Here is a 27,935-nt window from a genome sequence, read left to right as displayed (position 1 = left end):
CTAAAATCTAGTGAACCAATTGCCTTCAGAAGTCACCTAATTAGTAAATAGAGTCCATCTGTGTGTAATTTAATCTCAGTATAAATACAGCTGTTCTGTGAAGCCCTAAAGCCCTGTACCCATGATCGCATATCTGATGGAATCTAATCCGATGGATTTTTTTGTCGGATATCCAATGAAGCTGACTTTCATCAGTCTTGCCTACACACCATCAGTCAAAAATCCAACCGCCCCAAAATGCGGTGACGTACAACACTACGACGACCCGAAAAAATGAAGTTTAATGCTTTGGAGCATGCGTCGACTTGATTCTAAAACATGCGTGTATTTTTCTCCCATGGAGTTCCACACAGACATTCGGATTTTTCTATCCATAGGAAAAATTTAGAACCTGTTCGGTCTTTTTTCCATTGGTGAAAAAAAATAGATGGGGCCCACACACGATTGGTTTGTCCGATGAAAACAGTCCATCGGTCTGTTTTCATTGGACAAACCGATCGTGTGTACATGGCTTTATAGGTTTGCTAGAAAACCTAAGTGAACAAACAGCATCATGAAGGCCAAGGAACACATCAGACGGATCAGGAATAACGTTTTGGAGAAGTTTAAAGCAGGGTTAGGTTATAAAAAAAAATCCCAAGCTTTGAGCATCTCACGGAGCACTATTCAAACCATCATCTGAAAATGGAAAGAGTATGGCACAACTGCAAACCTACCATGTAGTCTCCTCATGTATCACTAATTTACTATCGGTTAAATCAGTCTGGATGTCGCACCACTTCTTAAAATGTAATCCATCCAAAATCAAACATCATTTTTGGCACAACTGCAAACCTACCAAGACATGACCGTCCACCTAAACTGACAGGCTGGTCATAGAGAGCATTAATCCAAGAAGCAGCCATGGTAACTCTGGAGAGCCACAGCTCAACTGTCCACAGGACCACTATTAGTTGTGCAGATCTAGCCTTAATGGAAGGGTGGCAAGAAGAAAGAAATTGTTGAAAGAAAGCCATAAGAAGTCTCATTTGCAGTTTGCAAGAAGCCAAGTGGGGGACACAGCAAACATGTGGAAGAAGATGCTCTGGTCAGACGAGACCAAAATTGAACTTTTTGGCTTAAAATCAAAACCCAATGTGTGGTGGAAAACTAACACTGCACATCAAACTGAACACACCATCTCATTGTGGGGATGCTTTTCTTCAGCAGGGACAGGGGAGCTGTTTAGAGTTGATGGGAAGATGGATGGAGCAAAATACAGGGCAATCTTAGAAGAAAACCTGTTAGAGTGTGAAAAAGACTTAAGACCGGTACGGAGGTTCACCTGCCAGCAGGACAACGACCCTAAACATACAGCCAGAGCTACATTGGAATGGTTTAGATCAAAGTATATTCATGTGTTAGAATGGCCCAGTCAAAGTCCAGACCTAAATACAATTGAGAATCTGTGGCAAGACTTGAAAATTGCTGTTCACAGACGATCCCCATCCATACTAACAGAGCTTCAGCTATTTTGCAAGGAAGAATGGGCAAAAATGTCACTCTCTAGATGTGCAAAGCTGGTAGAGACATCCCCAAAAAGACTTGCAGCTGTAATTGCAGTGAAAGGTGGTTCTACAAAATATTGACTCACTTCACAATTATGTGCCACTTTGTGTTGGTCTATCACATTAAATCCCAATAAACTACATATACATTTTTGATTGTAACATGACAAAATGTGGAAAATTTTAAAGGGTAGAAATATAAGGCACCATATGCGATAGGGTAGCATCTTGAAATTAGCATCTTCAACACTTAGGTGGTAGATGGGGATGTAGGGAAATCAGGGCCCTGTACCATATGGATAACAATTTGTATCCTGCTTCTTGGATTTCAAATTGATGATTTATGTGAGTGAATAGATTGATTTGGTGGATCTCATGAGATATAAATGTGGTGTCTGACTCCTCTTGCCACCTATTTATACTGTATAAAGAGGGATGGATTGAGCATTCCACTCCTGTCACTGAGGAGGACTTAAGGCATCATTTTTCAAATTTGGTGCTTAATGGAATCGGTAGTCACCCCTTTGGATAATGTGGAGGAAATGTAACAGTTGAAATTTTCACCAGTTGTCCAGTTCATGGGTGTGGTCTGAGAGGTTTGGTTTTTGAACTTGTCATTTAAAAGCGGAACTTCACCCATAACAGTTCAATATTAAAGTTTCTTTAACAAAAGAACATAAATTCCACATTAATATTTATACTACCAAAATTAGTGTGTGCTGTAGGTTGCCTCTAGCTTTTCTCCTCTTTCTTCTTGCTGGAGCCGCCATTTTATTGAAGCCCAGAGCAGTCACTTCCTTATTGGATGAGGGAGAAATGGGAAAGAATCAGAGATATGGTAAGACACTATCCTTGTAAGTTTAACTCTTATTTTTTTATCTCCCTGACAGCAGAGTTTGTCTTGTCACCTCTCCCGATTTTCTTTACTCCATCCCTAGTCTGTCAGCACAGTCTATGTCATTGCTGTTGCTTTCTTCCCCCTTCAGCAACAGTAACTCTTAGGCCCCGTACACATGACCGGATCTGTCCGCTGAAACTGGTCCGACGGAACAGTTTCAGCGGACAGATCCGGTCGTGTGTAGGCCCGACTGGACAATTGTCCAGCGGGTCGGACAGTTTCCAGCGGACAAATGTTTCTTAGCATGCTAAGAAATCTGTCCGCTGGAACCATGTCCGTCGGACATGTTCGGTCGTCTGTACAGACTCACCGGACATATCCGACCGACCGCCATCCCTCGCATGCGTCGTACTGAATCGACGCATGCGTGAAAGCTTTGAACTTCCAGGGCCGCCCACGTCGCCGCGTCATCGTCGCGGCGACGGCACGGCCACGTCCCTGCGTATTGTTTACGCGCGGATTTCTGTCTGATGGTGTGTACAACCATCAGACAGAAATCCGGCAGCGGACGCAGCGGACATGTCCGCTGAAAACGGTCCAGCGGACCGTTTTCAGCGGACAGATCCGCTGGTGTGTACGAGGCCTTAAAGATGTCAGCTGATTTGCCTCTAGAGGCTCTAATTTTAGGCACAGTTCTGAGAATAGACAGACACTGAGCATGTGCAGAGCAGGGTAAGACAGTGCATTACATGATTTTAAAAAGGATAGGCACTTATTTTAAATGTTTTACATAACTGTACCTGCAAAAGGTGCTAGCCTGAGGTCTCAGGACTTCCTTTTCAAACTAAATTTCCACTTTAAGGTGAGGCAGAAAGCCTGTAAAGTACCCCAGCAGGATCATTTAGAGAACTGAGGTTTTGTGTTTCTGGGTGAAAAGATTGGTGTGCCCAGAATTGGAGTCATATGAAGTCAAGTTGTGGAAAGGTTTTTTCTGCTACCTGTGTTCTCCTCTACTAGTGACACCTCTTCCTCTAATCCCTTGGCCGGTTGTGACATTACAAGGAAGTGAGAGGAGATCTACCCATTGGGGTCTAAGACAGCTACAAAAGTTTTAGCTGTAGTTTTGGCTGGAGATGAGCTTTCATCTTCTTTCATCTTCTTCCTTTGTATCCCACCTATAAACTTAGGTTTTATGTTACAGTGTTGCCAACAGTATAGTACCAGCTATTCCTGGAGCTGCATCTGATCATATTTGGAACCATAAGAAGGAAAGTTCTAATTATCACAACACTCTTATGGTTTGGATATTAGTGAAAATATTAAAAACAATAAAAACTTTGAATTCAACCTTGGTTTTGCACACGCAGAGAGCCAAGCACCAGGTTTACATTATCGACAGCCCCACCAATTGTTGACTTTTACCTTTGCTTTGCTGTCCTGCCATTTGGTTATTAAAAAACAATAAATCTGTCTAAACTCCAAGTTGTGACTTGGAACTTACAAAGGGATGAACAATCTTTCAGCCATCATGGGACAAATACTGGGTGTCTGTGCAACCAAGCACCAGTGCTGCATGTTGGAAGATGGGGATTGAGTCATGTGCTACCTTAGGCAGCCCATACATAAGTCCTTTTTTTTGTTTGTTCAATCAGTGGGTTGAATGATAAACAAAAATTTCCTGACCCCCCCCCCCCCCATCCACACACTTGTTGTGGATGGGGAAAGCCTACCCGCTGAGCTATTGTATTCTGACTGTAGGGAGACTTTCCCGCCATCAGATTAAACTGATCAGTGCTGCTGGCTATACCCGGCGGCACTGATCATTTAGGAAAACCCTGACAGGTTGGTTGTACAGAAGCCTGTTCATACATGGATCGAAATTCAGATGGTCCCTGCTGAATCAGCCGAATTTTTATCCATGTATGGCCAGCTTTATATCTAGAAGTACTTCTTACTTCCCTATTCTCAGCAAGCATTGTGTTGGGATTGATAATTAAATGAGACCTGTGAAAGTCTATAGCCAGGGTAGTCTCCACATGATCACTGCCCATTCCTAACTTTGCAGGTAGGATCAGGTGTTGTGCCCCACATGTCAATGAGCACAATTAGCCATCGAAAGGTATTTTATTTGATGGATTTGTGAACACGTGCTGCAATCTGTATTAGTCAAGTTCAGTAATTTTAGTGAAGCACTGTAATATTTATGTACTTATTTTTCTTGCTACTGCTGTAAGGGCAGCATGGAATGATAAAGTAAAACGCATTGAATACAGTTTTTTTTTTAGTACAATGTACAATATGGATTACTAACTGCTTACCTGTGGCTGTCATTCTTCTTGTTCCTTAGGAGGGAGAATTTCGCAGAGCTTGTGAAGATAAAGTAACTCACAGATTTCAAAATCCCTGGTAAGTCCTACTTGACTAAAGAGAATAAAAGTACTATGAAAATAGGCAGTTGTCTCCATAGTACTTTCTATCCTCGGGAGCTACACTATGCTTGTAAGAATAATAAGAAAAAAAGGAATAAAATACCAACCTATTTTTTTTTTTAGTTTCTGTTCTGTAACTTCTCTTATTTTATTCCAAAGTACCTATCTTAAAGCACATCTAAAGCCCAAACTTTTTTGTTTTGGATAAAGTAGAGAAGCGTTAAAACCAGGTTTTGTATTCTTTTTTTTCCATCTGTGTTTCATTAGGGAGTTTTCCAGTAACTTCTTGTCCTGTAAACTCAACCGGAAGTAAGAAGCTATCTTGCCAATGTGTGGGATATCCCTTCTTAGACATTTGTCACAGGCAGGTTACAAGTGGACCCGTTGGAAATTTTCTCCTCTATTACTGTTCTGAGACTGAGGCCCCGTACACACGACCGAGTTTCTCGGCAGAATTCAGCCAGAAACTCGGTCGGAGCTGGATTCTGGCGAGAAACTCGGTCGTGTGTACACTTTTCAGCGAGGAAGCCGACGAGGAACTTGTCGGGCCGAAAAGAGAACATGTTCTCTATTTTCTCGTTAGTCAATGGGAAAAGTCGGCCCGCTGAGTTCCTCGGCGGCTTCCACACTGAACTCGACGAGGAACTCGATGTGTTTGGCACGTCGAGTTCCTCGGTCGTGTGTACGGGGCCTGAGAGTCACTCGAAAATTTTGGATTTACCATTACGGTACTTTAATTTCTGTGACATTAGTGATCTGGACAATCAGAGAACAGTAAAGACCTGACAGTGGTTCTAACCTCTCACCACTCCAAATCTACAAAGAAATTTTGCATCTAATGCCTCGTACACACACCCAGTTTTCCCGTCGGGGAAACTGCCATGACAGCTTTTGGCTGGGAAAACTGTCCGTGTGTATGCTCCATGGCAGTTTTCCTGACAGGAAAACCGCAGAGAATCCTGGCAGGAAAAATTAGAACATGTTCTCTCCTGCCGAAATTCCCAGCAGTCTTTTTCCCAGCAGTTTCCCTATGGGAAACACTGCAGTGGAGCATACACACGGCTGGGATTCCCGGCCAAAGCTCTCACCGCAGTTTTCCCGACTGGAAAACCTCTGGTGTGTACAGGGGGAAAGTTACCACGCAGGTTCTCCGTTTTCCCCCCGGGAATCCCGGTCGTGTGTACAGGGCTTAAAGCTAAAATGCCTAGGCACCCATGTTGCACTGGCCCCAGCTTTTAATTTGCTTTTTATTATTTATGCGATTCATTGAGAGAGCTGCGCTGCGGCCAAAACTCCTATGCACATGCATGGCAGTGACGTCCTCATGGCTCAGCCCATGAACCCAGAAGCAAGACCTGGTGAAGATGGAAGACCTTTCAGCTGTGACAGCATGCTGCTGAAGGGGCTTTATTTTATGGTAGGTCTCTATATTGTGCTAGTATGCAATGCATAAAAGAACATTATGCTCTTAACTTGCAGTTTTTTTTTCTTTCTTTAATTGCATCTGAGTGTGTTTTTGAGGCCTTTTCAAGAAAGTGCCTGATGCTCTCATCCAGGCCTAGGGCCTGCAAAGAGAATAATCAAGAGATTGTAACAATAGGCAGGGCAAGGTGGTGCTGTAGGGAAGTGCAGAAGTATTGTCAGTGCAGTTCCCCTGGTTCCCACTGGGTGTCACTGTCTAATAGTGTGAGACTGCTGCAGTACTAAGGCAGCAGACCATTATTAATAAAGTGGAAGTAAACCATCCTATCCTTTTCAGCCAAGGAAGCTGCCATCTTGGCCTCTGTTTAACCGTCAACTGCCATGATTCTGAACATGTGATCAGTTATGACATCAGCCATTGGATGGTTTCACAGTTTGGTTCAGAGCACATCCAGCGTGACAGTTACATTCCTGGCATGTGCCATTGAATCTATAGGTTAATAGATTTGTGATTTTTACCTATCAGTAAGCGTAGGTAAAATTAATATCTCCCAAACGTGCAGCATTTAGGAGATATTGGTTTGTTTTACAGACAGCGATGTCACTGGCACATGCACTGTGCACTCTGAATTGAGGTAACAGTGAACCCCAAACAGTCACACCAATTTGAAATGTGACAGTGGGTACAGGGGAGATGAACACCCCACCTTCTCTTACGAGTACTAGGGGGGAGAAGAGGGTAGTGGTTAGGAAGATGTTGCACATGTTAAACTTTAAATATGGGTGTAACATGTTCCTAAAAGTCAACTAAGCCTTTAGGTTTAACAAAAAAACAAATAAAAAAAAATCAACACAAGGGACAATACTTACAGTAAATTACAGTTTGTTGCTAGTTTACTTGAAATCTTCCTTCTGTGATTCGCCCCCACCACCATAATCTTCAAATGTGGTGAGGGGTTAATAGAGCCGAAAGAAGTGTGACGGGCACCACTGATGACTATGCCGGCTTCCTCTATTCAAAGAAGCTGTACCATAGCTTCTACGACTGAAACACAATCCATAGTGGAGGAGGTATACCTTTCATTCATCTGCCCTTCCTCCATTCATAGATTGTGTTTCATTCACAGAAGCCCCAGAATGTTGGGCTTTCCCCCTGCTAGTCAGTAATGTTGCAGTAGGAGGTATACCTTTCATTCATCTGCCCTTCCTCCATTCATAGATTTGTGTTTCATTCACAGAGGCCCCAGAATGCTGGGTTTTCTTACTGTTAGTCATTAATGTTGCAGTAGGGATATAAAAGACTAGGAAGGTGAAGTCTGGCTAGTCTATAGGAAAAGCTAGACTGCAGTCAGGGGGAATGTAGCCTACAGTGAATCATGGACTCTTTCCCTGGAGACTTGATGCTTGGTTGTTTGAATAAGGCAACATTCTTGCAGTCATATTCGTCTGTATCTTCTCTTTGGAAGAGTCTGAAGCGGATTGTTTGCCTGGGAAGGCTTGGAGACTGCTCGGTAACCGTTTCACAGTGTGAGTGGAAACACTCCTTTAGAGTGTATTGGCCACAGGTTTAACTTGGAATGTGACAACTTGTTAGGTGTCGTCATCTTTATCCTTGGTTGCTTGAACAAGGCAGCATTCTTGAAGTCATGTTCATCCATATCTTCTCTTTAGAAGAGTCTTTAGAGGACTGCTCGGTAACCCTAACCCTATATCCAAGGCCTTTCAAAACTATGTTTGGTCCGTAATATCAGAGACTTGAAAATTCACTCATTTAGACAAATATAGGTCTTATTACTATGGGTGACAGCCAGACCCGTCTCTGTCACAGAAAGGTGCTGCTGTATACAGTCCAAGAATCTGTAGTATAGGCATGGAAAGAGCATCAACCACTTTTCCTATTTCTTTCTTTTTAATAATCTGAGTGTTTATCATGTCATTTTGATATACATTTCTCTGCAACAAACCCTATAGGGAGAAATATTTTCGTTCCTTTGCTACACAATATTTGACCGCTAGCAACGGTAGAATACCTTTTTCTCTTTCCTCTTCATATTATGAGCCTTGAGGTCCAATATGTAGTCTCCCATGGTTAATTGTGTGCTGATAAGATAGAGAGACCTAGGCACATCTCATTGGCGCATTTGGTGTACCCAGATATTGTGCCGCTATTTCTGGTGTGCCAGATAAACGTGAAGATTAATTAGCAGTGCAACTGGCTGTAGTTGCAATGCCAGTCCCCTTCCTACATGAAAAAAGAATGAATGAAAGGCAATTCAAAAGTGCCGCAACACAAGTGCTTTTAACCCCTTCTTGGGGGTTAAAAGCGCCCCGCTAGCGGCCGAGAAGCGCCTAAAGCCCAACTCTGGTCAGATGTAAAATGCACAAATTGATAAAGCTCTGTGTTCATAATTGCACCCTTAAAAGTAATTTTTGAGTGCAAGCACGGCAGGTGCCTAAACTTGAATTGGTATCAGCCTCTTGCTTAAAAAAAAAAAGATAGAGAGACCTGTTCTTTTTGATCAAGTGTGTCCTGACGAAGCGAAATAGCAAAACGCGTTGACTCATAGGGGCTCACTGCTGTCCATTTGGTGTCAACCTTCTGTTCACATCATAGTTTTATGTATCTTTCTGTGTTTAATGTATGTTTTTTTTTTTTATTCTTTCTATACTTGATCTGTTTGTGAGCGATTCAATAGTAGTTAAATATTTTTTTTTATTATACTCTCGTCCATCTTGCCTACAAAGTCCGACCCAAAGTCTTTGACTTTTTTCACAAACTCAATCCTATGGATGTGGCTTTAGGAGTGTTGTTCTATTTTTTTCAACATGTATGAAGTACACCTCAATAGCTAAAAAGCAGGTGCCTTATATAACGCCAGGCTGCTATGGAGCTCAAAAAGCATCCCAGCAGCCATATGGAGATCCATTCAATCTAGAGAAACATCACTGAATGAAAGAATATGCAGCATGCATCTCATAGACAAAAAGTCAATAAAATCAAGCAGAGTTACATATCAGATAGCTGCAGCCATGGTGTCACCTCTGGGAACAGCCGTGCATTTAACGGGGCCCAATGCCAGCCATAACACCCAAGCAAGAAGCCTATTTAAGGGTCCATACAGCGGGATCTGCACCTGGGGAGCAACAGGTGGACGGCCACAAGTTTATTGCAGCCAGGTAAAGGGGTGCTGCTTGGTCCTACTAGGTGAGGAGGAAGAGAAAGGAACGCTGGCCCGAGGGCGGGAGTAACATTTATGGGTTAGGTCCTGCAGGTGGGGGTATGGGCAGAGCATACCCAGTAGTAGGCTGACATGGAGCTGTCAGGAAAAACTGTTAACAAAATATTAATAAAGAAAAAAGTAAGTTTAATGCTAGATCTACGTTACTGTTGGTGCCAGCGTTAGGGTTATGCTCAGCGCCAGCATCAAAAGGTCTGTGTGGTTTAAGTAAGATAAAATAAAAAATAAAAAAGTGTGCACTTGTTTGTAGGCCTCACTAAAGATAAAAACATCAACTAATGCACACAGGTCATATGTGGTATCCTTATGCACGTCAGGAGTGGGAGGATTTATTTTTTGGCCAATAGCAAGAAATACTATATACAGCTACAGTTTTAACAATAGTATTTGTTTTATTATTTTGACCCAATTTTCTTTTGATAAAACAATAAAATCAGGAGCTATCCATGAACATTTAACTTCAAGTGAAGGCCTAATTAGTCCTGAAAAAATAAGGTATAACTCACCTGGATACACGAAGAAGTTGCAAAAATATGTACATATATGTACAGTTTTACAACCCATGTCAAAACTCGATTCAGGCAGTAAGGTTCGTTTTCCCTTCCTCATTAAGGGATTGAATAATACAAGTTAATGTTTGCCAAATTAGTAACCATTCAGTTTTGGTGGAGAGTATTGTTTCATCAATAACTGTTGAGAAAATCAGCATTCATGGCATTCCTGCCTCTTACACATTACCCAGCACTGTGTTCTCTGAGCCAGCTAATGGGTCCTAGGGTATAAAATATTAACACCAGCAGTCAGGGTTACGCAAATTTAAAGATTTGTAGTATGTGTAAGAAACATAACTCAATCAAGACAATCTGTGGTTTGTTCTGTAATAAATAAATATAACAGCTTCAACTCTTCTGGGAAGGCTGTCCACAAGGTATAGGAGTGTGTCTATGGGAATGTTTGACCATTCTTCCAGAAGCGCATTTGTGAGGTCAGGAACTGATGTTGGATGAGAAGGCCTGGCCTGCAGTCTACGCTCTTATTCATCCCAAAGATGTTCTATCAGGTCAAGGTCAGTGTGGAGGAACTCCACCCCAGACTCGCTCATCCATATCTTTATGGACTTTGCTTTGTGCACTGGCCCAAATCATTTCAATCATCACTTCTGGGTGGGGGGACTGTAGATTAAGGGCTGTTATGTCCCCTTCCTCTGATATCAATGTCCCCCTGCCACTCCCCTGTGATGATTTTGTCCAGTTCTGGATCCTGAGAGAGAGAGGAAAATCTGACTTCACAAGGTAAGGAGGAAAAAACGCATAGTGACACGATTTAGAGCAGAGGTCTCCAAACTGCGGCCCAGGGGCCAGATGTGGCCCTTTGCTAGCCTTTATCTGGCCCTTGGGGTACTATTCCTCCCACTGACACCAACAATGGCACACTATTTCTTCCACCAATACCATTGATGGGATACTATTCCTCTTAGTAACCACTTAAGCCCCGGACCTTTAGGCAGCTAAAGGCCCAGGCCAGGTTTTGCGATTCGGCACTGCGTCGCTTTAACAGACAATTGTGCGGTCGTGCAACGTGGCTCCCAAACAAAATTGACGTTCCTTTTTTTCCCACAAATAGAGCTTTCTTTTGGTGGTATTTGATCACCTCTGCAGTTTTTATTTTTTGCGCTATAAACAAATATAGAGCGACAGTTTAAAAAAAAATGCAATATTTTTTACTTTTTTCTATAATAAATATCCCCCAAAAATATATAAAAAAAACGTTTTTTTTCCTCAGTTTAGGCCGATGCGTATTCTTCTACCTATTTTTGGGGAAAAAAATCCCAATAAGCATTTATCGGTTGGTTTGCGCAAAATTTATAGCGTTTACAAAATAGGGGATAGTTTTATTGCATTTTTATACAATTTATTTTTTTACTACTAATGGCGGCGATCAGTGATTTTTTTCGTGACTGCGACATTATGGCGGACACTTCGGACAATTTTGACACATTTTTGGGACCATTGTCATTTTCACAGCAAAAAATGCATTTAAATTGCATTGTTTATTGTGAAAATTACAGTTGCAGTTTGGGAGTTAACCACAGGGGGCGCTGTAGGAGTTAGGGTTCACCTAGTGTGTGTTTACAACTGTAGGGGGGTGTGGCTGTAGGTCTGACATCATCGATTGTGTCTCCCTATAAAAGGGATGACACATTCGATGCAGCCGCCACAGTGAAGCACGGGGAAGCCGTGTTTACACACGGCTCTCCCCGTTCTTCAGCTCCGGGAGAGATCGCGGAGGGGGTGGCTAGAAACGAATAGCCGCCCCCTCATCCCGGATCGCTCCCAGACGATTTCCGACCGCCGCATGTACCGGGGGGGGTCCCGATCGGACCCCCGACCCACGTCTAGGCAGGGACGTATAGGCACATCCATCTGCCTGTACGTGCCATTCTGCCGACGTATATTTACATGCGGTGGTCGTAGTGGGTAAAAAAGGGCACTACTCCTCCTCCTATCGACCACCAACCCTCAGGCCATATTTATTCTCACTGATGCCGGCTCAGGACACTTTCTGCACCCTCTGGGCACAATCTCGCCCTTCTAAAATCTAAAGGAAAATAAACTGGCCCTTTGTTTGAAATGTTTGGAGACCCCTGGTTTAGAGGGAAGATGGAGAGGGTGAATCTTCCTAACGCGGGCATAGACAGCAGTGAAAAACAATTGTTTTACTTCACCGATTTTTATTTTATTTTAATCCAGCCATTAGGTAGAGGGGTTGACGCTGACGATTATCCAGGAGTGGAACTTTAATTGAAATAATCAGAGTGTGTAATATGTAGTTGTAATGTCTTCTAAGCTCTCATGCACAATAACAATTTAGCGAAGATTGAAAACCAAGAGTTACATTCTTTCCATTGAACTGGTAGTGTTGAAACAGAAATTGATGACTAAGGTTCTGTAAAATTATGCAAACATATCAGAGAGATTAGTTTGCAGAATGGTTTTTGACTTCAGCCTCCTAGTGACTGGAAACACAAAGAATGCGCTTGTGTGCAAGAAAAATATTTATGTTTAATTTGACTTGTCTGTGTGGATGAGCGACCAGATGGGATCTATTAGGAAAGTGCCTATGATGTCACTGGAAGGAAAAACGAGAACGTCTAGGCCATGTCAGGTCTTTAGTGCCATCTGCTGTAAGAACAGGAGAGTTACATGAGGATAGAAGGCAAACATAATTCATTCCAAATGTTTGTAATACTGCGTAGTAGAGCTGCACGATTAATCATTAAAAAAATATCGCAATCTCCATTCAACCCCACTTGTGATCTTAATACGGCATTCCCCATGTTTCATTCATGTAACAAGTGCAGAGCTGTTCTCTGCTCACTCACAGCTGTCAAAAAACAAAACAAAACAAACAAAACAACAACCATCCGACAACTGTTGATCAACATTGCTCAGCGCTGAGAGATAAAAGGAAACATTGTAACATTTCAATCTTTTAGATCAAAGGGAAAAACTTCCATCTGTAAGGCTGCATTCACACCTGAGCATTTTGTCGCCTGAAGCGCGACGCTCAAAAACGCTATAGGGGAAAGAATACATTATTCCCTATGGAGAAGGTTCACATCTCCACTGCAAAACGCCCGACGCCGAACGCCTGAAGCTCAAACAAGTTTCGGACCCTTTTTTGTCGCACGTATCGGGCGGTTTGGGCGTTTGAGCGTTTCCACTTCCCATAGAAAGTAATGGAAACGCTCGATTCAATCGACTAGCGCGACAACGAGCGTTTGCTACGGGCGTTTCGTCGCTTTAATCAATAGAACATTTCACCCAGGCAGAAGATAAAAAAAATCTACCAACATAGCAACAAGTGATGTAAAGATGATAATTTTTCCTATTGGCTAAAATAAAAAACGTCGAAGTACAAAAACGTCGGACGACGCTGTATGCAAACGCGCAAATAAGCATGATTACGCGCGACAAAATGCCGGAAAAAAACGCCCAAAAAAACTACAGAACGACCTGACGCACAGGTGTGAATGCAGCCTAAATGAGGTCAGTTTAACCACTTAAAGACTGAAGCCCTGTACACACGGCCGGGATTCTCGTCAGGAAAAAAACATTGTTTTTCCTGACAAGCTTTCGGGCAAGATTCTCTTGCCGGCTGAGTGTACACACGTACGATTCAAAAGAACCGCCATTCTTTTGAATGGCACGAAAGCGGTGACGTCATCGACTACGACGAGCATGTGCTCGTCACATTTGATGCCGTCGCCGCCATCTTGCTTCACCCTATCTACGCCTTGAAAGCTACCGCGCATGTGTCAAAGTCATTTTGAGCATGCGCGGGTTTCTATGGAGACAGGTAAGTATACACACGCTCAGGTTTCTCGGCAGGAGAATCACAACGAGAATCACAACGAGAAAATGGAGAGCAGATTCTCTATTTTTTTCGTCTAGATTCTGGGCAGTTTTCTCGACGAGAAACCTCAAAGCGTACACGCGCTCGGGTATACTCGGCAAGAAAGCTCTGCCAGCAGTTTTCTTGCTGTTTCTGGCTGAGAAAACCGTGCGTGTGTACGAGGCTTAAGCCTTTTTCTGACGTTTGTTGCTTACAAGTTAAAATCTGTATTTTCTGCTAGAAAATTACTTAGCGCCCCCAAACATTATACATTTTTTTTAGCAGAGACCCTAGTGAAAAAAATGGTGGTTGTTGCAATATTTTATGTCACACTGTATTTGCGCAGCGTTACTTCTTTCAAATGCAATTTTTTGGGGAAAAATACACTTCAAGGAATTAAAACTAAACAGTAAAGTTAGCCCAATTTTTTTGTATAATGTGAAAGATGATGTTACACCGAGAATCACAGTCTTTATTCTAAGCAAAAAAATCATGATTCTCCTTTTCCAGAATCGTGCAGCTCTACTGTCTGGTTAAACCGTTCTTTTCAGAATTGCATAAATTCAAAGAAATAATCTACTTTGCTCAAATATTAAAAAACAAATGGGACTTTGATTTCTTTGATTGCACTGCTGTTTTTGTGTGGATGTAATGATTGTGATCGCCTTTCTAACTTTTTTGGGACATATTAAAGTGTTACTAAACCCAGGACCCTGCATTCTCTATATATATCTGGTCTCCCACAGTACACAGAACATGTGCAAAGCAATTATTTTAGTAAATATAAACTGCTAAATACCTTTTCTCATCAGCAGTTAGAGTAGTCTTGTGACTTCTATCAGTGTATGGTTAAAACTTGTAGGAGGAGATTTCATTCTCCCATAATTGTTCTTTGAGGATGCAGGACCCCTGACCCTCTGTCTGGACAGTGCGGATTGGCCCTGTGCTGATCACATGCACTCTCCCAAGAAAAAATTTAAAAACGCGCTAGCAATACAAACCAAACTGAGCATGTGTAGCTTGTCCCCCAAGGCTTTGTTCTATCAGGAGATGGTTTGGGGGGACTGGGGGGGGGGGGACTGGGACAGGATAAAACAGCCTTTTCAAACACAATGCAGAGAATTAACTCCTTAGGTTCCACAGTGAGTATAACAATCATGCTTTACTGCATATACAGACAGATTTTCCCTGTTGTGGGTTTAGTAACACTTCAACTTGCAATATTAATTGCCTCTTGTACTGGATGAGGATAAGCAATGTCAATCTCTGAAACAGTTATACTATACAGGCGATAACTCAAGATGGATTTTTATTTATATTATTATACAGAATTTATATGGCACCACTAATTTGCACAACACTTTACAATGCAGTAGTTACAAAACAATTACATTCAAGACAAAAGGGTTAGAAGGGTCCTGCTTGTGGGAGAAGTTTGTTTATGTGGAAAATCATGCTTGAATTGGCTACTCTGTATTATAGATTTGGTAATATTTATATTCTTTCAAGATTGATCTAAAGGCCAAGTTGTTTTTTCATTTTGTGAAGGGTGAGGTAAAAGGTCTCTCATTTTAATAGAATATTATCAAGAGTAAAGCCACTTCTTCTTTGATCCCCTACAATTTGTTTTCCAGACAGTGGAAAGTACATACTTGGGTGCCTCCGTGATTTTAATACATTGGCTGATCTTAATGAGTGCTTAATGCATTTATCTCCTACATCCCCCGAGGAAGTGAACCGCTGGTTCATGAGACGTGTTTAGAAGTCATTGCCTCCTCATGTCTGAATTGTGAATCAAGGTCTCTGATTGATGTGTTGTAATCATCGTATGGTATAAGAACAGTATTTGTAAAATGAGGGCCAGATGGGGAGGTTCTACTCATGTATAGAAATTCTGAACCAACCATAAAGAAATCATCCTTTTTGTTTCTGAGCCCAGGTTCACACTGGGTACGATTTCCTTCGATTTGAGATGTTTCACGTGAAATCGCATCTCAAATCGGCGGCATTTGCCGGCAATTGTCGGCAATGACACTGTCCTAATCGGTGCGGCGCTGCACCGATTTCAAAAAGTAGTTCCTGTACTACTTTTTGCGATTTCGGGCCGCGATTTACATAGACATCTGTGCAGAAACCTGCACAGATGTCTCTTAAATCGCGGCCGAAATCGGGACTGCCAGCGGAAGTGAAGCCGTGTGAACCAGGGCTCAATGATTCTTTATTAAAATTATAGAAATTACAATAGAAATATTTGTAACTGAAAATACTTTTGTTTTTGTTAGAGTAGAATCCATACAGAGTTATAAGTTCTGTATACTTACTAAAACATCTATTTACAAAACTAACAAACCAGAATACGAACCCATATTTTCAAAAAAAAGTAAGTTTTTTTTTTTTTTTTTTTAAGCAGAGACCAATTAAATTTGAAAATTTCAGACACATGCCTCAAAAAATATTCCTTATCCCTATATTAAAGCTTTGTGAATTGAGCCTATCACATGCATTAATTATGTATGTAATACCGATATGTTTCCAAGCACATGGACCCTTTCTGTGTAAATCCTCAAATTGAAAGGCCATTTTTTATAATCAAAAATATTTTAATGTTTAAATTCTTTCTGAAGCTTTCATTCTCTCATGTGTTTAGGTAGCTTTAAGATCTCATAAGTATAGATAGCCGTTAGAAAGCTCATTTCCATCTGTGCAGTGCATTAAAGGGTCACTAAAGGAATTTTTTATTTATTTTTTTGCTGAAAATGACTGTTTACAGGGTATAGAGACATAAAAGTTAACTGATTCCTTTTAAAAATGATTACAAATAGATAAAAATCAATCCTATAATGTGCCTGCAGGTTAGTTTCACTTTTAAACTGTTTTCATGTTCCTGTGAACTAGAGAGACACACAGAACAAAAACAAACAAATCCAGGGCAGTGTTTTGTTTTTAAAATGAATCTGATTGGTTCTGTTAAGTTTTAGACACACAGTAATGACAACTTAGACCACAGTGAAAAGCTCCCAGTACGATGGTTATAAGGAAAAAGACAAGCAGGAAGTGTGGAGATCACAGCAGAATTACAGCCACTTCAAAGCAAAAACGAAAAATAAGGACATGAAACCAGTACTGCAGTAAGGTAAAGGAAGCTATTTAGCTAAAAAAAAATTCCTTTAGTGATCCTTTAAGGTATACATTTGCAGGTTACCTAACCCTTAAAAAACACAAAAAAAAGAAAAATGCACTATTTTAGCAATGTAGTGCGTGGTAATCTGCATGATTGCTGCACCACAATAGTTGCTATTACCCTTGGAAACCAATATTCCAAAAAAAGTGGACAGAGGCTGGACAGGCTATCCCGAGGTCCCTTTGGTTTCTCTGTGAAACGTGAAGGCACCTGAGGGATTTTGTTTGTTCTACAAGTTCTATTTTCACCTACGTTTGTATAAAAAACTGCCTTTTCACTCACTCATTACTTGCACAGAAAGGTTGGGAATATGGGGGATTAATGCATACCTGTTTTTCTAGAGAACTGCAGATCATTATATAGCATGCACAATACATATAGGTGTATGCGGTACAAGGACATAACAGTCGTGTCTATTTAAAAAAAATAAAAAAATATGCAAGCTAATAAAACATAACTTGGATTTCTTCTATAATACAGGCACCCTCTGCCACATATACTTGACACAGAAGGGCCTGGATCAAGAGCTACATTGGCATGGACAACACTGTGTGAGAGAAGTAAAACACCAACTCCTATTCCAGGCTATATACAGCAGGTATGTTAACCACTTCAGCCCCGGAAGATTTTCCCCCTTAATGACCAGGCCATTTTTTGTGAGACGACACTGTATCGCTTTAACTGACAATTTCGTGTGTGTGTGACGCTGTACCCAAGCAAATTTAAGCCCTCAAATTTACGTACCCAAGCAAATTTACATCCTTATTTTCCCCACAAATAGAGCTTTCTTTTGGTGGTATTTGATCACCTCTGCAGTTTTTATTTTTTGTGCTATAAACAAAAAAAAGAGCGACAATTTGCTATAATAAATATCCCCCCCCCCCACAAAAAAAAAATGTAAAAAAAAAAATATCGCAATAAACATAAATTGATTGGTTTGCGCAAAAGTTATAGCGTCTACAAAATAGGGGATAGATTTATGGCATGTTTGTTATTATAATTTTTTTTTTTTTACTAGTGTCGGCGGTGATCAGTGATTTTTAGCGGGACTGCATCATTTCGGCAGACAGATCAGACACTTAACTGACATTTTTGACACTTTTTCTTGGAAACCAGTGACATTATTACAGTAATCAGTGCTAAAAAAGTATGCACTGTTATTGTACTAATGACACTAGCAGAGAAGGAGTCAGGAGCAATCAAAATGTGTTAAATATGTTCTGTTTGTGTTTTCTAACTGTATGGGGGACTGTGTGACTGGGGAAACACAGACCCGTCTTCCTGCATAGCAGAAAGGCAGGATCTGTGTGATCTCACCTATCAGAATGGAGATTTGCCTTGTTTACACAGACAGATCCCTGTTCTGTCACTGTGGGGAATGATTGCGGATCTCCAGCTGACATTGATGTTTGACTTATCTGTAAAATCCTTTTCTTGGAGTACAGTACAGTGCACATGCTCAATCAATCATGTTAAATCTTGACCATAGGTTATATGCGCTCAACGTCAGGTGAGGCCACTGCCAAACAAAGCTGTTAGGGCAACCCATATAATCCCTCTAACAAGCAGAGGAATATGCTAGGACAAAGAGGAGGGTGTGCTGTGTTCTGTACTGTAGCCCATGAAAATAATTTTACAAGTATAAAATCTATATTTTGTAAAGGACACAGGCTCTATGCCATCTTGACCATGGGACACCCACAAACAAGATAACTGAGGGTGGGGAACACGACAAACTAAGCTAACCGACCCAAAACAATGAACAAGGTTCTCCACTCAAAGAGCTGCACCTTATGGCAAAAAATGGCAGAGGCCTATACTTCCATCTAGTAAACTTTTACAAAGGTGTCAACAGAAGACCAGATGGCAGCATTTCAAATCAGAGAAACGGATGTCTGGTGCTGAAGTGCCCAAAAGGCACTGACTGAATGCGGCATATGAGTCTTAACAGAGCAAGAAGGAATCCAATCCTTCCAGGCAAAAGCCTTAGGCCCCATACACACGATAGAATCCATCTGCTGAAAAATCCCAGCGAATTGGTTTCAGCGGATAGATCCTATGGTGTGTACACTCCAGCGGATCTGTTTCCGCAGATATTTATCCCCTGGGATGGATTTCCAGCGGATAAATATTTGATGACATGATATCAAATCTATCCGCTGGAATCCATCCCAACGGATGGATCCGCTGGTCTGTACAGACTCACCGGATCCATCCATCCGAAGGGATCCCCCGCATGCGTCGTAATGATTCGACGCATGCGTGGAATTCCTTATATGACAGCGTCGCGCACTTCGCCGCGTCATAATCGCGGCGACGGCGCGACACGTCATCGCCAGAGGATTTCGGCGCGGAATTCGATTCGATGGTGAGTACACTCCATCGCATGGAAATCCGCGGAAATCCTCGAGAGGATTTATCCGTGGAAACGGTCCGCTGGACCGTATCCGCGGATAAATCCTCCCGTGTGTATGGGGCCTTAGTGATAGCCTGCTCAATCCACCTGTGAAAGTCCACAAGCAGGTCAAACCGAGAATACAATGTTTGGATGAATGCATTGCCTGAGAGATAAACTTGCATTGTGTGTACTACAGCTAAATAATGTAGAGGCATTTCTTTGGCCTGCTTTAGGATAGGTAAAGTGGCAATGTTGCACCCTGACCCATGTCTTCCATGTGGCAGTGCCAAGGGCTACCGATCCAGAAGCTGCAATCTTGTTACTCCAGTGTCATCGTATAACCAAAGTCTTTAATTTTCCTACCGTCAAGTGGGGATAGGTTGTCCATCAACAACTGCTAAGTGATTAAAGATGCTAGTGTTCAAAGACTGTAGGGTATCATCGATTATTATGCCCTTTATGGTTTAATAGCCTTTAATAGCTATGACTAAGCATTGAAGTTCAATGTGAAACGCGTCAGTGTTTATTTCCCACTGTATGCTGTTTTTTTGTAGTGCATTCTTTTTTACCCAATAAAGGGCACGTCTTTTTTAGACTTATTGGAGTGCGGCTGTCCATATACGTTCTTTTTCTTTGCATGCTCTGTGCATTGCCAGCACCCGTTGGTTCTTGAGTGGACATTGATTGCCGTAGGTGTGCTCACCTGAAGTGGCAGTCTCCCCTATCTGTTTGTAGCTTTTAGGTATGGCTCCAACTCCAATGACTCTGACAACATCCAGTCTATATAAAGAGACTTCCTTTGGATGCTTAGGAGCAAGACGCAAGGATGGCAGAACAATGTCCTCGTTGAGACTGAACAATGAAACTACCTTTGCAAAGAAGGAAGGCCTGGGACATAATACAGCCTTGTCGTGTAAAGTATGTGGAGAGAGACACTAGTTTAAAAAGAAGTCTAACCGACTTGATTGCCAGCAGAAATGCTACTTTTTTGGTAAGAGATTGTAAGGGAATATGCCTAATCCGTTCAAATGTTGGTTTTTACAAGGCAGAACAAACCAAATTAAGATCCCAGGGGAGCACAAGATGCTGTAAAGAGGAGGTGGAGGGCCTTATAAGAGAAACACCTTGAATAACATTTATTATGCAGAGAAAGTGAAGTTAGAAGCCTTTGAATAGATAGTAAACTGAAACTTGCCCTTTAGGGTGCTGAGAGTGAAAGGCCAAAACATGGGAAATGGGCAATCACTGGGACTGAATTGACTGCGCTCACACCTGGCGAAGTAGGATTTCCGGGTATGATAATAAATCTTTCTGGTTGTGGCTTTTCTTGCTATCAGCAAAGGTAGCAATGGCAGGCTCAAAGACCCCTATATCCTTCTGAAACTGTTTCAACAGCTATGCTTTTTAAAGCCAGACACTGAGTAAAGTCAGAGACATGGTGGAATAGAAGACATTAAGAAAGCAGATCCAGTCTGTTGAGGAGGTCAAGGGTCTTCTGGAAGAAGCCTGAGTATGTCTGTGTACCAGGTTTAACTGGACCAGTTTAGTGCCAAAAGAATCACTGTCTCCCTATTTTGTGGAGCCGGTAAAGTAGAATGTTCAGTGGAGGAAAGGCATAAATTGGCCTGATCCAAGACCAAGGGATAACTAGAGCAGGGTTTCTCAACTCTAGTCCTCAAGGCGCCCCAACAGGTCATGTTTTCAGGATTTCCCTCCGATGAAACAGCTGTGGTAATTACAAGAAAGTGAAACTGATCAAATCACCTGTGCAAAATAATGGAAAGCCTGAAAACATGACCTGTTGGGGCACCTTGAGGACTGGAGTTGAGAAACCCTGAACTAGAGCATCTGAGGCCAGAGCTAGAAGATCCCTTGTCATGGATAAGTTGTTGCTGCAGCTGGTTGTTGTTGTTGTTGTAGTTAGTTGTTGTTTGTGTTGGTGGTTGGTAGTAGTGTTGCTCACGAATATTCGCATTGCGAATATTCGACTCGAATATAGCATATTCGAGAAATCGCGCTATATTTCGAAATTCGCGGTGAATATTCGCAATTCCGAATATTCGATTTTTTACAATTTTTTTTTTGAATCAGATCACATCCTAGATATCTCCATCGACGTCTAAAAGCATTACTGGTATAATTAGAGACCCTGGGCCGAGTAGCTGAAGCGTTCATTGAATTTTCCAGAAAGATCGCAATGCGATTATTCGGCAAACGCAATATCGCGCGATTATTTTCCTCGCCCCGATCTTCCGCATCAGAGCGATTTTTACAGTTTCATTTTTAAAACAGATCACATCCTAGTGATCTCCATAGACGTCTGAAAGCATTGCTGGTATGATTAGAGCCATTGGGCCGAGTAGCTGAAGCGATCATTTTATATTGCCGAATATTCGCAATGCGAATATTCGGCAATAGGAATATTGCGCGATTATTTGCTCCGCCCTTTTGCATCAGAGCCAATCAGAGTTCTCCTTCCACACTCGTCACAGGTTAGCAACCAATAGGAACCTGCCTGCATGGACATTATATAAGCTCACTCCCAGCACCATTTCATTGCAGATTCAGAAGCTTGCTATAGAGTGTGGAGGCTGTTTCTGTGTTCCTGGTTTCCTGGTTTCCTGTGTCTTTGTTCTTGATTGATTTAGATCATCACCAGCATTGCTATTTAGTGATTCCAGTGGATCTTTTCCAGTATATCAACTGCTTTTTTCAAAGCAATAGACCCAAGAGCTTTTTTCAAAGCTACGTTTTGTGCTGTTTTGTGCTGTTTTTTTCATTTGTGTTACTGTTTGATCCTGCAATCCTCCCTGTTCAGTTATATTTGCAAGAGATTTCAGAACACATATTGATCTGAGCTTTATAAAAGAGCTTTTCTAAAAGCTAAGTTTTGTTCATCTTGTGTTACTGTCAGATCTTGCAGGTTCACTGTTCAGTGATATTTGATAGGCATCTCAGTTCAAATTTTGTTTAGTTTTCCCTAAAGAGCTTTTATAAAAGCTAAGTTTTGTGTTCAGTTTAGTTAAATTTTGTGTAGTAAGTGTACACACTGTTAGTGTACATTTATTTCATCTAGCTTAGCTTAGTGTGTGTTTAGTGTCTGTGTTTTGTGTTTAAAAAAAAAAAAAAAAAAAAAGTTAGTGTTTGTTTAGTGCTTTTTTTTTTTTTCTTTAATTTTGTAGTCCTTGTCTGGTGTACTACTTTTCTTATAGTTTAGTAGCTGTCTGTGTACGTCTTTGTCTGCGTGCCTGTCTTGTAAAAAAAACACAAAAACACATTTTGTTCACATTTTCCCCCCCAATAAAGTTTAACCCCCCCACACACATATCAGCAATTATGAGCGGCATCCGTGGCCGTGGCAGTAGGGGTAGGGGAGTTACTCCCAGTGCTGGATCGCTGCCAGCACGGGGTACCTCTCGTGCCCCTACTAGTGGTAGAGGATCGGGTGCAAGGGGAGTACGCCTGACCCGGGAGTTCTTCCCATCGGGCAGCCGCCCGATATTGCCATCTCAGGCTCAAGTAGTGGTGGACTACATGGGGCACAGCAGTGCCACTGAGTCGTCGGTCCCGACTCACAGTAGTACCACCATTACACCGTTGCCTGTACTACCCCCCCCCCAGCCCCCAAGAGTCCAGCATCTTACTGTTCGACAGCGACAGTGAGAGGGATCTCTTGGGGGAGGCCATGCATCAGGCAGACCTCCAGCTCTGTCCTGATGGTCAGGACCTTTTTGAAGGGATGGATGAGGAGGATGGGATACCTGCTGGCAGTATCCCAGAGACATCCCTTCAAACTGGTGCTGCTGTTTTGGTGCAGGAAACAGCAGCACCTAGTCAGACCCAGGCGTGGGTGAGGGGACAGCGGAGCCAGGCTAGAGGCTCCATGTCACGTGGTTCCCTCAGACCAACACATCTCAGCCCTTGGTCTGACATCTCTGGGGGCGAAGAGGGTGACCCATCATGGTTGCCATCTGACGCGTCGGCTCACTACGTCAGTGACGACGGGGAAGGTAGGCACCCTGGTGAAACGGTGCGCCAGGTCACCACCAGGGAGACCATCGTCAGGGTCTCCACTGGTGATGGCAGCAGGAGGTGTCAGGAGGAGGAGCAGCAGCAGCAGCAGCAGCAGCAGGCAGCTCCACCTGTGCGCACCGAATCCCAGCAGGTGCAAGTAAGCGTCACCCCATCTGACAGGAGGGCGGTGCTGAAGTCACCTGTCTGGAATTTCTTTACCCTGGTGGCAGACAACCCTACCGTGGCCATCTGCCGGATTTGTAAAGTGAGGGTGAAGAGAGGGAAGTGTTTGGCTCGGGTGGGTACCACAGCCCTGAACCAGCACCTCAGGATAAACCACTGGGCGTTGTATGAGGAGATGAAGCGTGGTGGTGGTAGCAGCGCCACCACCACAAGTGAGCAGGGTACAGCAGCCCCTGCCACATCTTCATCTGTTTCCAGCAGGTCATGCCCCCCCGCTCCCTCTAGTAGAGGTACTGGTACCGGCAGCCAGACCTCTACTTCCACAGCACCCTCCACGTCTGTGTCCCGCACTGCCGTCCGGCGCCAGGCGTCGATTTCAGACGCCTTTGACCGCACCACTCCCTTCCCCCCTGGAGACCGACGTGTGCGTTCCCTCAATGGGCTCCTGGCAAGGGTTATTGCCCAACATCTGCTGCCCTTCAACATAGTTGACAGCAACCCCTTCAGGCAGATGTTGGAGCAGGCCCAACCCCAATGGCGTGTCCCCAGCCGCCATTTCTTTGCCAGGACTGGTGTCCCTGCCCTACACCAGCACATTGTTCAGAATGTAACCCTGTCGCTGGATCACGCTGTCAGCGACAGGGTTCATCTGACAATGGATGGCTGGACCAGCAGGCATGGGCAGGGACGCTACATCAGCTTCACGGCCCATTGGGTTTCCCTCCGAGGCGTCGGTGAGGGATCGTCGGCAACCGATCTTGTGGTGCCGCCCCGGGGTGTCCAGGGGAGAACTGCTGGTCTCCCTCAAGCCACTGTCTCCGCAGCTGCTGAGCCTCCCAGCAAGCGCCCCCGTAGCTACTCAAGTGTGGGGCACGTGCGCTGTCAGGCCGTGCTCCAGCTTGTTAGTTTAGGGGACCGGAGACACACTGCAGAAGAAGTGCTGAAAGCACTTCAAGCTCAGGTCCAGAAGTGGCTGACACCCCGAAGGCTCCAGCCAGGTATGGTTGTCTGCGATAACGGCAGCAACCTACTCGCCGCCCTCCATGCTGGCAGTCTGACGCACGTGCCCTGTCTGGCACATGTCCTCAACCTGGTGGTGCAGAAGTTCCTGCGCACTTATCCAGGGTTGAGTGACATTGTGGCAAAGGCGCGTAGGATTGCCAGCCACTTCAGGCGCTCCCCAACCGCTACCGCGTCCCTGTCCAAATTGCAGCGGAAGTACAATCTGCCCCTTCACAGGCTGATTGTGGACAGTGTGACGCGGTGGAACTCCACCCTCCACATGCTGAAGAGGTTGTGGGAGCAGCAAAGGGCGGTGAGGGAGTACCTGATGGAACTAGGCACTCAGAGGGCTTCACCACAACTCCCTTTCATCGCCTGTGCGCAGTGGGGGCAGATAAACCAGGTCTGCCAAGTGTTGTCCTCCTTCGAGCAGGCGACCAAGATGGTCAGCAGTGAGCAAATTGGCCTCAATAGCGTGCTGCCAATACTGTTCATGCTGGAGAGGACACTAGATCGCCTGCTCGAGGCTGGGGAGAGTGCCTTGGTGGAGCAGGAGGAGTCAGCAATGCTCCACCGAGACCAGGGCCAGGACCAGGAGGAGGAGGAGGAGGAGGAGGATGATGATGAAGAGGAGGAGGAGGTGGTTGCTGGTGTCGTCCCGGAGTCAGGGCCTGGTCAGGAGGGAGAGCCGGTGTTGGGGGCACCGATAGTCCGGGGGTTGGGCATGTCTGAGTTTGACCAGCAGCGCCTCAGGGAAGAAGAGTCGCACCTCATTAACCTGGCCAGCATTGAGGAGTCACAGCGGGCTGTGCTCTTCCCCATGGCTGCCCACATGCTCAGATGCCTCAGGAGGGACCCCCGGGTTAAGACCATCAAGACGAGGGATGATTTCTGGATGGCCACCCTTTTGGATCCCAGGTGCAAGGGGAAACTGGAGCAGTTCATCCCAGCCAGCCGGAGGCAGCACCGGATGGAGGAACTGCAGGCAGCCATTGTCAGACGGTTGGAGCAGGCAACTCCCCGGCCTCCAGTTGTCCCCCCTCATCTCACCCAGCAGGTGGCTGCACCCAGCTGCAGCCGAGCAGGGGACCTAATGGAAGAGATGAGGATGTTCTTCCAAACCGAGCGACCCAGTACCACCACCAGCAGCAGCAGCAGCAGTCACCACCAGCGGCTGGCCCACATGGTGGCAGACTACATGGCGTCCGTCGGTGCTTCTGACAGTATGAGCACCGACGACCCCATGGAGTACTGGGTTGCCAGATTGGACACCTGCCGCGAGCTCGCTCAGTATGCGCTGGAGTTATTGTCTTGCCCCCCCTCCAGCGTACTATCTGAGCGGACATTCAGCGCGGCAGGTGGGGTGGTCACGGACAAGAGGACCCGTCTGTCCACAGAGTCCGTGGACAGACTCACATTCATAAAGATGAATGAGTCCTGGATCGGCGGTGACTTTCTGGCACCCGTCGTCGGTTCAGGGCGCTGAAGGGTCCCTTGCCATGCATTCCCTGATGAAGCCCCGGACCTGATGTATTTACAGTGCTGAATATAACTATTTCAACATCAGAGAAAATCAATGTTAATATTTGGTACAGTAGGCTTTCTTTGCAATTACAGCGGTCAAAAATTTCTTGTAGTTTTACACCAGCTTTGCACACACTGGAGGAGGGATTTTGGCCCACTCCTCCACACAGATCTTCTCTACATCAGTCATGTTTCTGGGCTATCGCTGAGAAACACGGAGTTTGAGCTCCCTCCAAAGATTCTCTATTGGGTTTAGGTCTGGAGACTGGCTAGGCCACGCCAGAACCTTGATATGCTCCTTACAGAGCCAATCCTTGGTTATCCTGGCTGTGTGCTTTGGGTCATTCTCATGTTGGAAGACCCAGCCTCGACCCATCTTCAAAGCTCTAACTCAGGGAAGCAGGTTGTTGCCCAAAATCTTGCAATACATGGCCCCGGTCATCCTCTCCTTAATACAGTGCAGTCACCCTGTCCCATGTGCAGAAAAACACCACCAAAGCATGATGCTACCACCCCCATGCTTCACATTAGGGATGGCGTTCTTGGCATGGTACTCATCATTATTCTTCCTCCGAACACGGTTAGTGAAATTATGATCAAAAAATTATATTATAGTCTCATCTGACCACATGATTTTCTCCCATGACTCCTTTGGATCAGTCAAGACAATTATGTCAGCAGTTATTTCACACCCTATATACTCTTATTAAGACTGCTGTACATCATGGCAACTCCTGCCCATGTGATATGACTCTGTATCAACTACTACTGTTAATACTACTACTGCTGCTTCTGCTGCTGCTGCCCAGTCAAGACACCTATGTCAGCAGTTATTTGACACTCTATATACTCCTATTCCTACTGCTGTTCATCATGGCACCTCCTGCCCATGTGATATGACTCTGTATCAACTACTACTGTTAATACTACTGCTGCTTCTGCTGCTGCTGCCCAGTCAAGACACCTATGTCAGCAGTTATTTGACACTCTATATACTCCTATTCCTACTGCTGTTCATCATGGCACCTCCTGCCCATGTGATATGACTCTGTATCAACTACTACTGTTAATACTACTGCTGCTTCTGCTGCTGCTGCCCAGTCAAGACACCTATGTCAGCAGTTATTTGACACTCTATATACTCCTATTCCTACTGCTGTTCATCATGGCACCTCCTGCCCATGTGATATGACTCTGTATCAACTACTACTGTTAATACTACTGCTGCTTCTGCTGCTGCTGCCCAGTCAAGACACCTATGTCAGCAGTTATTTGACACTCTATATACTCCTATTCCTACTGCTGTTCATGATGGCACCTCCTGCCCAAGTGATATGACTCTGTATCAACTACTACTGCTAATACTACTACTGCTGCTGCTCAGTCAAGACACCTATGTCAGCAGTTATTTCACACCCTATATACTCTTATTACCACTGCTGTTCATCATGGCACCTCCTGCCCAAGTGATATGACTCTGTATCAACTACTACTGCTAATACTACTACTGCTGCTGCTCAGTCAAGACACCTATGTCAGCAGTTATTTCACACCCTATATACTCTTATTACCACTGCTGTTCATCATGGCACCTCCTGCCCATGTGATATGACTCTGTATCAACTACTACTGTTAATACTACTGCTGCTTCTGCTGCTGCTGCCCAGTCAAGACACCTATGTCAGCAGTTATTTGACACTCTATATACTCCTATTCCTACTGCTGTTCATCATGGCACCTCCTGCCCATGTGATATGACTCTG

General features: G+C 43.9%; 1 protein-coding gene across 2 annotated transcripts in view; it reads left to right on the top strand.

Moving 5' to 3' along the window:
- C1H4orf45 (chromosome 1 C4orf45 homolog) overlaps nucleotides 1-27,935 on the top strand; it is an 84,273-nt gene that overhangs the window by 40,016 nt on the left and 16,322 nt on the right. For both annotated transcript variants that reach the window (XM_040332411.1, XM_040332418.1), the window contains exons 5-6: nucleotides 4,733-4,791; nucleotides 17,532-17,649. In XM_040332411.1, the coding sequence (XP_040188345.1) occupies nucleotides 4,733-4,791; nucleotides 17,532-17,649 (177 nt within the window). The remainder of the gene's footprint in view (nucleotides 1-4,732; nucleotides 4,792-17,531; nucleotides 17,650-27,935) is intronic.

The sequence above is a fragment of the Rana temporaria genome, chromosome 1 (genome assembly GCF_905171775.1).
Source record: "Rana temporaria chromosome 1, aRanTem1.1, whole genome shotgun sequence".
Classification (NCBI taxonomy): Eukaryota; Metazoa; Chordata; class Amphibia; order Anura; family Ranidae; genus Rana; species Rana temporaria.
This window is presented reverse-complemented; position numbering and strand designations above follow the sequence as displayed.